This window comes from Nerophis ophidion, linkage group LG27, assembly GCF_033978795.1.
Source record: "Nerophis ophidion isolate RoL-2023_Sa linkage group LG27, RoL_Noph_v1.0, whole genome shotgun sequence".
In the NCBI taxonomy this organism is placed as follows: Eukaryota; Metazoa; Chordata; class Actinopteri; order Syngnathiformes; family Syngnathidae; genus Nerophis; species Nerophis ophidion.
Window position 1 is genome coordinate 13,747,722 of NC_084637.1, and position 12,756 is coordinate 13,760,477.

The 12,756-nt window shown below is 41.1% G+C and overlaps 1 protein-coding gene across 1 annotated transcript in view; it reads left to right on the top strand.

The window, feature by feature from the left end:
• LOC133544058 (neural cell adhesion molecule 2-like) overlaps positions 1-12,756 on the top strand; it is a 744,172-nt gene that overhangs the window by 711,426 nt on the left and 19,990 nt on the right. Inside the window, exon 17 of the mRNA XM_061889087.1 lies at positions 10,639-10,846. Coding sequence (XP_061745071.1) covers positions 10,639-10,846 — 208 coding nt within the window. The remainder of the gene's footprint in view (positions 1-10,638; positions 10,847-12,756) is intronic.

Here is a 12,756-nt window from a genome sequence, read left to right on the forward strand (position 1 = left end):
ATCACAACATCTTTATAAACTCGGGAAATATGTCCCTGGACACATGAGGACTTTGAAAATGACCAATGCATGATCCTGTACTTGGTATCGGATTGATGCTCAAATTTGTGGTATCATCCAAAACTAATATAAAAGCGTCCAAACAACAGAAGAATAAGTGATTATTACATTTTAAAGGCCTACTGAAATGAGATGTTCTTATTTAAACGGGGATAGCAGGTCCATTCTATGTGTCATACTTGATCATTTCGCGATATTGCCATATTTTTGCTGAAAGGATTTAGTAGAGAACATCGACGATAAAGTTTGCAACTTTTAGTCGCTAATAAAAAAGCCTTGCATTTACCGGAAGTAGCGGACGATGTGCGCGTGAAGTCACCAGTGTGAGGGCTCCTCACATCCTCCCATTGTTTATAATGTGAGCCTCCAGCAGCAAGAGCTATTCGGACCGAGAAAGCGACAATTTTCCAATTAATTTGAGCGAGGATGAAAGATTCATGGATGAGGAAATTTAGAGTGAAGGACTAAAATAAAAATAAAAAATAAAGTTAAAAAAAAATAACGGTGATCACATTAGGAGCGAGTCAGATGTTTTTAGACACATTTACTAGTATAATTCTGGGAAATCCCTTATCTTTCTATTGTGTTGCTAGTGTTTTAGTGAGCTAAATAGTACCTGATAATCGGAGGGGTGTGTCCACGGGTGTGTTGACGCCAGTCTCTGAGGGAAGTCACGAAGCTGCAGCAGGACAGAAGCTCCGCTGATCTCCGGTAAGAGGTGACTTTTTACCCCAATTTTCTTACCGAAAACTGCCGGTTCACATGTGGTCTGGATCCATGTTCGCTTGACCGCTCTGATCCATAGTAAAGCTTCACCTCCGGGAGTTTTAAACAAGGAAACACCGTGTGTTTGTGTGGCTAAAGGCTAAAAGCTTCCCAACTCCATCTTTCTACTTTGACTTCTCCATTATTAATTGAACAAATTGCAAAAGATTCAGCAACACAGATGTCCAAAATACTGTGTAATTATGCGATGAAAAAAGACAAATTTTAGCCGTAAGTGGTGCTGGGCTAATATGTCTCTTCCAACTTGAGACGTCAAAAACATCCGTCATCATTCCGCGACATTTTCAACAGTAAATTTAAAATAGTAATTTAGTAAACTAAACCAGCCGCAATGTTAATATTTCATCATTGATATATAAACTATCAGACTGCGTGGTCGGTAGTAGTGGGTTTCTGTAGGCCTTTAACAGAAGTGTAGATAGAACATGTTAAAACATAAAGTAATCAGTTATTGACAGTAAATTAACAAGTAGATTAATAATTAATTTTCTACCACTTGTCCTTAATAATGTTGACAAAATGATAAAATGATAAATGACACAATATGTTACTGCATATGTCAGCAGACTCAATTAGGAGCCTTTGTTTGTTTACTTACTAATAAACGACAAGTTGTCTTATATGTTCACTATTTTATTTAAGGACAAACTTGCAATAATAAACATATGTTTAATGTACCCTAAGAATTTTTGTTAAAATAAAGCGAATAATGCAATTTTTTTCGTATCAAAAAGTACGGGAAAGTATCAAAATAAGTTTGGTAACGTACTAGAAAGATCCTATTCAGACTTGTGTTTGTATTGTAGGTAGGGGGCTAAATCACCATAAGGCTCTTGGAGGTTGCCTAGCAACTATAATTACAGCTTCTGCACATTCAGCGCATATCAAGACAAATGACCGAGTAGCAGCTATTAATATATTTACTGACATGTTTAGAGCCGACTGTAAGATAAATATTGTATTTCCATCCATTGAGAATCCCCCATCTTGACTACTATGGTCTGGCAGGGAGGTAGTGGGTCCCATTTTTATAGTCTTTGGTATGACTCGGCCGGGGTTTGAACTCACAACCTACCAATCGCAGGGCGGACACTCTACCCACAATGCCACTGAGCAGGGAATTGGTGAAAAGGTGATTAGTGATCAGAGGCAGTTGAGACTCCCGATCACTAATCATGAGCAGGTGTGGGGAACAGCGTTTACTTATGTGTTGGAATCACTGCAAGAGAAACGGGAAGTCGAACAAATATGAGAGAAACACTAAAGACAGGTGCACTGGAGAGGAGGCTACGTCGGATAGTCGAACCTCGGATTCAGGAGGAACAGTGTGGTTTTCGTCCTGGTCGTGGAACTGTGGACCAGCTCTATACTCACGACAGCGTCCTTGAGGGTGCATGGGAGTTTGCCCAACCAGTCTACATGTGCTTTGTGGACTTGGAGAAGGCATTCGACCGTGTCCCTCGGGAAGTCCTGTGTGTAGTGCTCAGAGAGTATGGGGTATCGGACTGTCTGATTGTGGCGGTCCGCTCCCTGTACGATCAGTGCCAGAGCTTGGTCCGCATCCCCGGCAGTAAGTTGGACACGTTTCCAGTGAGGGTTGGACTCCACCAAGGCTGCCCTGTGTTCATAACTTTTATGGACAGAATTTGTAGGCGGAGTCAAGGCGTTGAGGGGATCCGGTTTGGTGGCTGCAGGATTAGGTCTCTGCATTTTGCAGATGATGTGGTCCTGATGGCTTCATCTGGCCAGGATCTTCAGGTCTCACTGGATCGGTTCGCAGCCGAGTGTGAAACGACTGGGATGAGAATCAGCACCTCCAAGTCCGAATCCATGGTTCCCGCTCTGAAAAGGGTGGGGTGCCGTCTCCGGGTTGGGGAGGAGACCCTGCCCCAAGTGGAGGAGTTCAAGCACCTAGGAGTCTTGTTCACGAGTGAGGGAAGAGTGGATCGTGAGATCGACAGGCGGATCGGTGCGGTGTCTTCAGTAATGCGGACGCTGTATCGATCCGTTGTGGTGAAGGAAGAGCTGAGCCGGAAGGCAAAGCTCTCAATTTACCGGTCAATCTACGTTCCCATCCTCACCTATGGTCATGAGCTTTGGGTTATGACCAAAAGGACAAGATCATGGGTACTAGCGGCTGAAATTAGTTTCCTCCGCCAGGTGGCGGGGCTCTCCCTTAGAGATAGGGTGAGAAGTTCTGTCATCCGGGAGGAACTCAAAGTAAAGCCGCTGCTCCTCCACATCGAGAGGAGCCAGATGAGGTGGTTCTGGAATTTGGTCAGGATGCCACCCGAACACCTCCCGAGGTGTTTAGGGCACATCCAACCGGTAGGAGGCCACGGGGAAGACCCAGGACACGTTGGGAAGATTATGTCTCCCGGCTGGCCTGGGAACGCCTCGGGATCCCCTGGGAAGAGCTGGACGAAGTGGCTGGGGAGAGGGAAGGCTGGGCTTCCCCGCTTAGGCTGCTGCCCCCGTGACCCGACCTCAGATAAGCGGAAGAAGATGGATGGATGGATGGATTAAAGAAAGGAAAACAACACAAAAGCATAAAAACTGTCAAGCAGATCCTGGCAGAAACATTTAATTTGGATTATAATTCATTTTAAGCATCTTGGAGGATGTTTTAGTGGTCAAGCCTTAATCAAATATAACTATTGATTATAATTAGGAACCTGATCGCAAGTTAGAGACAAGTAGTCATCATCAGCCGTTGTCAGTCCACTGCAGGACGTAAGGCTCAGCATGTTTCTGCCATTTGGCGTACTTTTCATGCTGGTTATTAGCCTACACCTTCCACGCTGGCTTAGTGCGGGTTGGAAGGGGTATTTTATATCGGAGATCCTTCTCCTAGACTAATTGCCTTACTGGGCTGTTGAACTTAGTCTGTCCTGTTGGTTGTCCGCGCCCCATTTACCCAGGGACCCGCTCAGCTTTATGGCGCTGACCACCCGGCAGTCACAAGAGAAGGTGCAAACGGTTCTTTGTGTGCATTTTATAGACGTTAGTTGGGACTCACTAACCCCACACACAACCTCCCATCTCATGCCTGGATGTAGTTTAACGTCATACCCAGGACACAGAGACAAGTAGTACCGACCTGAAAATGACCAGTGTGCTGAAATGTTGGAAGACATACATTATGTCGTTTGGATCATGTTATGTTTATATATCAGGCCTGGGCAAATTAAGGCCCGGGGGCCTCATGCTTTTCAATCTGGCCCGCCGGACATTCCCAAATATTTTTTTTTTTAGATTTTTAAGATGGAAACTGTAGCTGTCATTATGATGTGCAGTGATGATTCCAAACTACCCAAAGTGTTGAACTATACAAAGTATTTCAATGGTTGGAATCTGCGTTTTTGCATGATATACTGGTTACTATGGTAATCTAATTAGTTAATGTTGTAATCTAAGTCACAGCAGCACAGACGAGGCACCAAGCAGTGTGGGTGGGGTGCGTTTCCACAGAGTGTTTCCAGAGCGGCCAGCCTGAAAAGTGGGTGTCAGGGTCAGAGGCGGTAGGAGATTTTTACAACAAAGTTCTATCAGATGTATCAGATTGTAGGTGGGATTTATTTTTTACCCTCCGCCTTCATTTTTCGCTGTGTTTGTTGTGTTTTGCTTGTTTGTAAAACATGTCGATGGAGAGGTGGTGTGACATTCATATGTTGTCAATATTCAGTGTTTTATCGTTCATAGTTAATATTGTAAATCCGACATGTTCATTCTGGGTGTCTCATTCGGTAAAAAAAATGTAAAATTCCATTCCATTATTTCAGGAGGTCTGTCATAACATTTCTAGCATTCAATCGGACATTATTGTGAGGTTGTGTATTAGTATGAGATATACCGGCACCAAGATGCATTAGTTTCTCAAAATTTTGCCCCCCGAGGCAAGATAATTGCTCCCCATAAAAAAACACTTTTTTGAAACAGGAAAATAATATATTCATTCAGTGACCGATGACATGTTGCTTTTCAAAAATGTTGTGATGAAAATTGAAATATTTGATGCATAGTTTGTAATTATTGCATACATTGCAGTGTTTTATCACATTTTGCACCAATATTCTGCAAAGAAAGGTGCAGCATCCTCGATTTGGAATAACTTTTGCAATATGTAACAAGTTATTTCCGGGTTAAGTTTGAGAATCTTATCAACAAAATGTCGTTGAATTAGGGCTGGGCAACATATCGATATACTTGGTATATCGCGGGTTTGTCTCTGTGCGATATAGAAAATGACTATATCACGCAGTTGTTTTTAGCTGCTGGCATTACTCTACAACAGGAGTCACCAGGTAGCCCGTAAGGACCAGATGAGTCGCCCGCTGGCCTGTTCCAAAAATAGCTCAAATAGTCTTCACTTGTTTGAATAAATTACATTTATTTTTTTACTTTGCTTCCTATAACTTTCAGAAAGACAATTTTAGAGAAAAAATACAACCTTTAAAATGATTTTAGGATTTTTAAACACATATACCTTTTTACCTTTTAAATTCCTTCCTCTTCTTTCCTGACAATTTAAATCAATGTTCAAGTAAATTGATTTTTTTTATTGTAAAGAATAATTCTTATTTTTAGCTTCTGTTTTTTGACGAAGAATATTTGTGAAATCTTTAAAGCTTCAAACTTATAATTAAAATTCAAAAAAATTATTCTGGCAAATCTAGAAAATCTTAAGAATTAAATTTAAATCTTATTTCAAAGTCTTTTAATTTTTTTTTTTTATTTTTGTTCTGGAAAATCTAGAAGAAATAATGATTTGTCTTTGTTAGAAATATAGCTTGGTCCAATTTGTTATATATTCTAACAAAATGCAGATGGGATTTTAACCTATTCAAAACATATCATCAAAATTCTAAAATTAATCTTAATCAGGAATAATTACCAATGATGTACCATAAATAATTTTTATTTTTTCAAAAAGATTCAAATTAGCTAGTTTTTCTTTTCTTTTTTTCGGTAGAATTTTGAATTTTAAAGAGTCGAAATTGAAGGTAAACTATGTTTCAAAATTTAATTTTCAATTTTTTCCTGTTTTCTCTTCTTTTAAACCGTTCAATTAAGTGTTTTTTTCACCATTTATTCTTTACATAAAACCTTCCGTAAAAGGAAAAAAAATGTACGACGGAATGACAGACAGAAATACCCATTTATATTGTATATGTACATATATTTATTTATTAAAAGTAAATTGAGCAAATTGGCTAATTCTGGCAATTTATTTAAGTGTGTATCAAACTGGTAGCCCTTCGCATTTATCAGTACCCAAGAAGTAGCTCTTGGTTTCAAAAAGGTTGGTGACCCCTTCACTACAGGCTCTTCCCACTCCTTGACTCTCCTTCTCACAGACAGCAAGCACACCTTCTTACATACGTCACATACTGTCACGTAATACGACATGTACGTGTACGCCCTCGCGGAGCAGAGAGGTAGCAGGATGGGTAACGTTAGCTGTGATGCCAGCGGAGCCGTGCGAGTGGTAATACGTGAGAAGAAGGTGCGAATCTGGTAACAAATGAAGGAAGAATTAATTCCCAAGAAAAAAAGCAGGGGGTCCATCGTCTGGCGGTGGTTTGGCTTCAAGTGGGAATATGTCCAACAGACAACCGTAATTTGTCAAGTGTGGTGCTTAAAAGCTGCTACAAAAAGTAGCATTGCTGCTAATATGTAGCATCATTTGAAAAGTCACCTGCTAGATCAGGGGCCGGCAACCTTTACCACTCAAAGAGCCATTTTGACCCGTTTCACAAAATAAAGAAGACAATGGGAGCCGCAACCATTCTTGCGAATATCTGCTGATGGTCACCCAGATAACAACAAAAAGGGCGTGCTATGAAGCCATTGCCTTTGACGCCTTCTACAACATGTACAAACAGCTTGCCAGTCCAACAACATGTTGTATGTGGCTTCCGCAGATACACGTACACGACTGCAAGGCATACTGGGTGATACAGGTTACACTGAAGGTTGTGATATAAACAACTTTAACACTCTTACTAATATGCGCCACACTGTGAACCCACACCAAACAAGAATGACAAACACATTTCGGGAGAACAGCCTCACAGTAACACATCATAAACGCAACATCATAATTACCCCGAATCCCATGCATCCATGAGTCTTTCAGGCTATATTATACACCCTGCCCCCCACGTGCGTCGGTTGAGGTGGGCGGGGTTGGGGGCGCGGTGGCGTATAATATTGCCTGAAAGAGTCATGGATGCGTGGGATTCTGGGTAATTGTTATGTTGCGTTTATAATGTCTTACTGTGAGGATGTTCACCCGAAATGTGTTTGTCATTCTTGTTTGGTGTGGGTTCACAGTGTGGCGCACATTAGTAAGAGTGTAAACGTTTATATCACAACCTTCAGTGTAACCTGTATCACCCAGTATGCCTTGCAATCTCGTACATATGATGATAGAACCAGCGAAATACATGCGTCCGGTCGGTATGCAGATAGCATGGCGTAAAAGCGGGCGCGATGACATGTTGAAGAGGACGTTAAATGTGAAGCCATCACGGCACGCACTCAATATTGTACTCCGAGTGAAAATTGGAGAATGTTGACCCCGGGTGATGTCCGGGAGAGGCACCGAAATCCGTAATCCCCCGTAACAATCTGGGGGGTCGGCGATTATACAGCTGAGCCACATCTGAGTGGCCAAAGAGCTGCATGCCACTCCGGAGCCGCGGGTTGCCGACCCCTGTGCTGGAGAATGAAGAGTGCTTACTCTGCATTTCAACATCTCCATTCGGTGCCACACGCCCACATAATTATGCACAAAAGTACCCTTTTTTTGTTTTAAACTATTGTAGTGGCGTTCTGTACAAAAAGTGCACTTTAATGTAGTGTTGTTTTGATATGTCATCTTTGTGACATCATGCACAAAAGTGCACTAATAGCTTCTTTTAAAATATATCTGACAATCTTGCACTTAAGTTTTGAAATGACACAAATGTTTGTGCCACTGCTAAATAACTGTTTAATAAATATAGTTTTGGTCAATTGACTTAGTTGTGGTTTTCTTCTCTGCATGACAAGTTTAAAATGAGCATATGTTAATGCAGTATGAAGAAGAATGTTTTAATGTAGACACATCAAATCATCATACTGCTGTGATTATATGCATCAAGTGTTCATTCAAGGCTAAGGCAAAATATCGAGATATATATCGTTTATCGCGATACGGCCTAATTATATCAAGATATTAAAAAAAGGCCATATCGCCCAGCCCTATGCTGAATACTACAAAATGTGGCCTTATGACATAATGAGGTGAACAAGTATTACAGTAGTACATAATGCACTATTATTACACAATTCGTTGTTGCAATTTTTGAGCAGAAAACAAGAAGGCACTACCTCCTCCTTGGTTGGCCTGAGGCACTCAAACCCACCAGAATGCAGTCTTGTTTCTTTAATTATGTCGACTTTATTACCCTTTTTTTTTTTCTCGCGGATTCAATCCATGTCATGGAAAAACATACTGTTGGGAGCTTATTGTGTTGTTGAACACATGTTATGGTACATTTATAGGAGCTGTAGTTCCTTGATATGGGGTTCAATTATTAGCCAGAGTTGCATCAGGGAGGGCAGCCTCCGGCATATAAACGAGGCCCTGGCATGGAATAGTCGAAAGTGACAATAAAGCGTCTGGGAAATCATTTTTAGTAAATACAGCGTACAGGAAATTGCCTAAAAGAGTATTGATTGATTGATTGATTGAAACTTTTTTTTAGTAGATTGCACAGTTCAGTACATGTTTCGTACAACTGACCACTAAATTGTAACACCCGAATAAGTTTTTCAACTTGTTTATGTCGAGGTCCACGTTAATTACTGTTGGGATACATTGTGATAGTATACTATTATTTATTAGCTAGTTTAATTAACTCTGAAAGCTTCAAAAGTACCTTCTCATAAGACAGTATATATTTGACAAACTGTATGCACATTAGTGATGGGAATTTGGGCTCTTTTAAGCAAGTTCGTTCGTCTGGCTCATTTGGTTTATTAGTTCCTCGGATTTTTGTTCAGTTGATTTATTACCAAAATGTGTGTGAATTTCTAATGTTAAAATTAGGGGTGTCCCTTTTTCACTTTCAATCCGATATCGATAGTCAGGGTCTTTGGAGGTTTTAACAGTCCGAATATAATACATTTTACATCATATAATCTATAAAGTACACATATGTGGGGGGGGCGTGGTCTGCGAATCTGCAGCGAAGCGGGATGTGTCAGAACCGGCTTTGAGATTACTGACAGGTGTGTAGATGACAAAGCTTTCAGTGTTTGTCTGATCACCTGTTGCTCTATTAAAGGCAGCAGTAGGGAAGGGGAGGTGGTGGTTGATGGTGAAGAACGAGGGAGAGCGAGAGAAACTTATACATGGCTGAAAAAATAAATAATTTTTCACAAAGATGAACACGGCTGTCATGTCCGTCATTAGTGGTCCAGAGAACCCGGAGGAGAAAGACCTCCAAAAACTATATGAAAAACTTTTTTTTTTTTACAAAATTTCAGGTACAGTTAGGGAAAGAAATGCGGTTTTAATTTGAATTTGATATATTTTTTGCATTAAAGCTGGTAAAAGCAAACCGTTCTGTGAATATATCGTATTTTCTGGAGTATAAAGCGCACCAGTGTATATAAGCCGCACCCACTAAATTTTTGAAAGGAATAAATAAATGATTTGCACATATTAGCTGCACTGGACTAAACGCTACATATATACAGTGGGGCAAAAAAGTATTTAGTCAGCCACCGATTGTGCAAGTTCTCCCACTTAAAATGATGACAGAGGTCTGTCATTTTCATCATAGGTACACTTCAACTGTGAGACACAGATTGTGAAAAAAAAAATCCAGGAATTCACATTGTAGGAATTTTAAAGAATTTATGGTGGAAAATAAGTATTTGGTCAACCATTCAAAGCTCTCACTGATGGAAGGAGGTTTTGGCTCAAAATCTCACGATACATGGCCCCATTCATTCTTCCCTTAACACGGATCAATCGTCCTGTCCCCTTAGCAGAAAAACAGCCCCAAAGCATGATGTTTACACCCCCAAGCTTCACAGTAGGTATGGTGTTCTTGGGATGCAACTCAGAATTCTTCTTCCTTCAAACACGACGAGTTGAGTTTATACCAAAATGGATACATGGATGATACAGCAGAGGATTGGGAGAATGTCATGTGGTCAGATGAAACCAAAATAGAACTTTTTGGTGTTCAGTAAAAAAAGCTTGAAATTCCATTCCGTTTTTTAAGGCAGTCCAACATAATTTAGTGACGGCGTGGTGCAGTGGGAGAGTGGCCGTGCGCAACCCGAGGGTCACTGGTTCAAATCCCACCTAGTACCAACCTCGTCACGTCCGTTGTGTCCTGATGGGTGCTGGTTGGCGCCTTGCATGGCAGCTCCCTCCATCAGTGTGTGAATGTGTGTGTGAATGGGTAAATGTGGAAGTAGTGTCAAAGCGCTTTGAGTACCTTGAAGATAGAAAAGCGCTATACAAGTACAACCCATTTATCATTTATTTATTTATCATTTATAACGTTTTTAGCATTCAATCAGACATAATTAGTGTTCTTAAAAATCAGATATACTGGCACCCCCAGGCACATTTTTTTCTCTAAATTTGTCCCCCAAGTCAAAATAATTGCCCAGGCCTGCTCTAACCCGGTTCTAAAAGCACGATCGTCCGCCGATGGTCCTAGCCTCTGTCAGCGAGCTCCTTCTCCGTCTCACATTGCTCACGGTGCTTCCTCCGTGTCTTAGCAGAATCCCTGTTCAGCGGCCTGGGCCTCGGTGCGGTGGTGGGCCTTGGTCTGGGAGCGCTGCTGCTGCTGCTGGTCCTGGTGGACGTCAGCTGCTTCTTCCTGCGCCACTGCGGCCTGCTGATGTGCATCACGCGCAGCCTGTGCAGCAAGAAGACCGCCACCAGCGGAAAGGGCAAAGAAATGGAGGAGGGCAAGGCGGCCTACTTGTGAGTGTTCTCCTTTCTAAAAAAAGTGTCCACAATTGTCGATGTATCCTTGTCATTCATGCTTGCAGCGGGAGCATCTGCTGTGGGTGTCGCGGCCACTGGGTCACAATTACATTTATTTTCCTTCTTTTTTTTAGGATTACAAACCCCATTTCCATATGAGTTGGGAAATTGTGTTGGATGTAAATATAAACGGAAAACAATCATTTTCAACCCATATGCAGTTGAATATGCTACAAAGACAACATATTTGATGTTCAAACTTTTTTGCAAATAATCATTAACTTTAGAATTTGATGCCGGCAACACGTGACAAAGAAGTTGGGAAAGGTGGAAATAAATACTGATAAAGTTGAGGAATGCTCATCAAACACTTATTTGGAACATCCCACAGGTGTGCAAGCTAATTGGGAACAGGTGGGTGCCATGATTGGGTATAAAAACAGTTTCCCAAAAAATGCTCAGTCTTTCACAAAGAAAGGATGGGGCAAAGTACACCCCTTTGTCCGCAACTGCGCGAACAAATATTCAAACAGTTTAAGAACAACGTTTCTCAAAGTGCAATTGCAAGAAATTTAGGGATTTCAACATCTACGGTCCATAAAATCATCAAAAGGTTCAGAGAACCTGGAGAAATCACTCCACGTAAGCGGTATGGCCGAAAACCAACATTGAATGACCGAGGCATTCGATCCCTCAGACGGCTCTATATCAAAAACCGACATCAATCTCTAAAGGATATCACCACATGGGCTCAGGAACACTTCAGAAAACTACTGTCACTAAATACAGTTTGTCACTACATCTGTAAGTACAAGTTAAAACCTTGCTATACAAAGCAAAAGCCATTTATCAACAACATCCAGAAACGCCGCCGGTTTCTCTGCGCCCGAGATCATCTAAGATTGACTGATTCAAAGTGGAAAAGTGGTCTTTGGTCTGACGAGTCCACATTTCAAATTGTTTTTGGAAATATTCGACATTGTGTCATCCGGACCAAAGGGGTTGCAAACCATCCAGACTGTTATCGACCCAAAGTTCAAAAACCAGCATTTGTGATGGTATGGGGCTACATTAGTGCCCAAGGCATAGGTAACTTACACATCTGTGAAGGCACCATTAATGCTGAAAGGTACATACAAGTTTTGGAACAACATATGCTGCCATCTAAGCGCCGTCTTTTTCATGGACGCCCCTGCTTATTCCAGCAAGACAATGCCAAGCCACATTCAGCACGTGTTACAACAGCGTGGCTTGGTAAAAAAAAAAGAGTGCGGGTACTTTCCTGGCCCGCCTGCAGTCCAGACCTGTCTCCCATCGAAAATGTGTGGCGCATTATGAAGCTTAAACTACGACAGCGGAGACTCCGGACTGTTGAACGACTGAAGCTCTACATAAAACAAGAATGGGAAAGAATTCCACTTTCAAAGCTTCAACCATTAGTTTCTTCAGTTCCCAAACGTTTATTGAGTGTTGTTAAAAGAAAAGGTGATGTACTACAATGGTGAACAGGCCCTTTCCCAACAACTTGGTCAAGTGTTGCAGCCATTAAATTAAAGTTAATTATTTGCAAAAAAAAAATTAAGTCTATGAGTTTGAACATCAAATATGTTGTCTTTGTAGCATATTCAACTGAATATGGGTTGAAAAGGATTTGCAAATCATTGTATTCCTTTTATATTTACATCTAACACAATTTCCCAACTCATATGGAAACGGGGTTTGAAGAAGGAGTTCAAGCATAACGTTAAGATTCTTAGTGACCTATTCCAAATCAAATTATTCTTTAAAAGGCTGAACTTTTCGCAGAAATCTGACTAGTGGATCTCTTATTATATACTTTGTGCAAACTTTTTTTGAACACGAAAAAGAAGACTTCTTTTTGCCGTTTAGGTACACCTACAACAGCC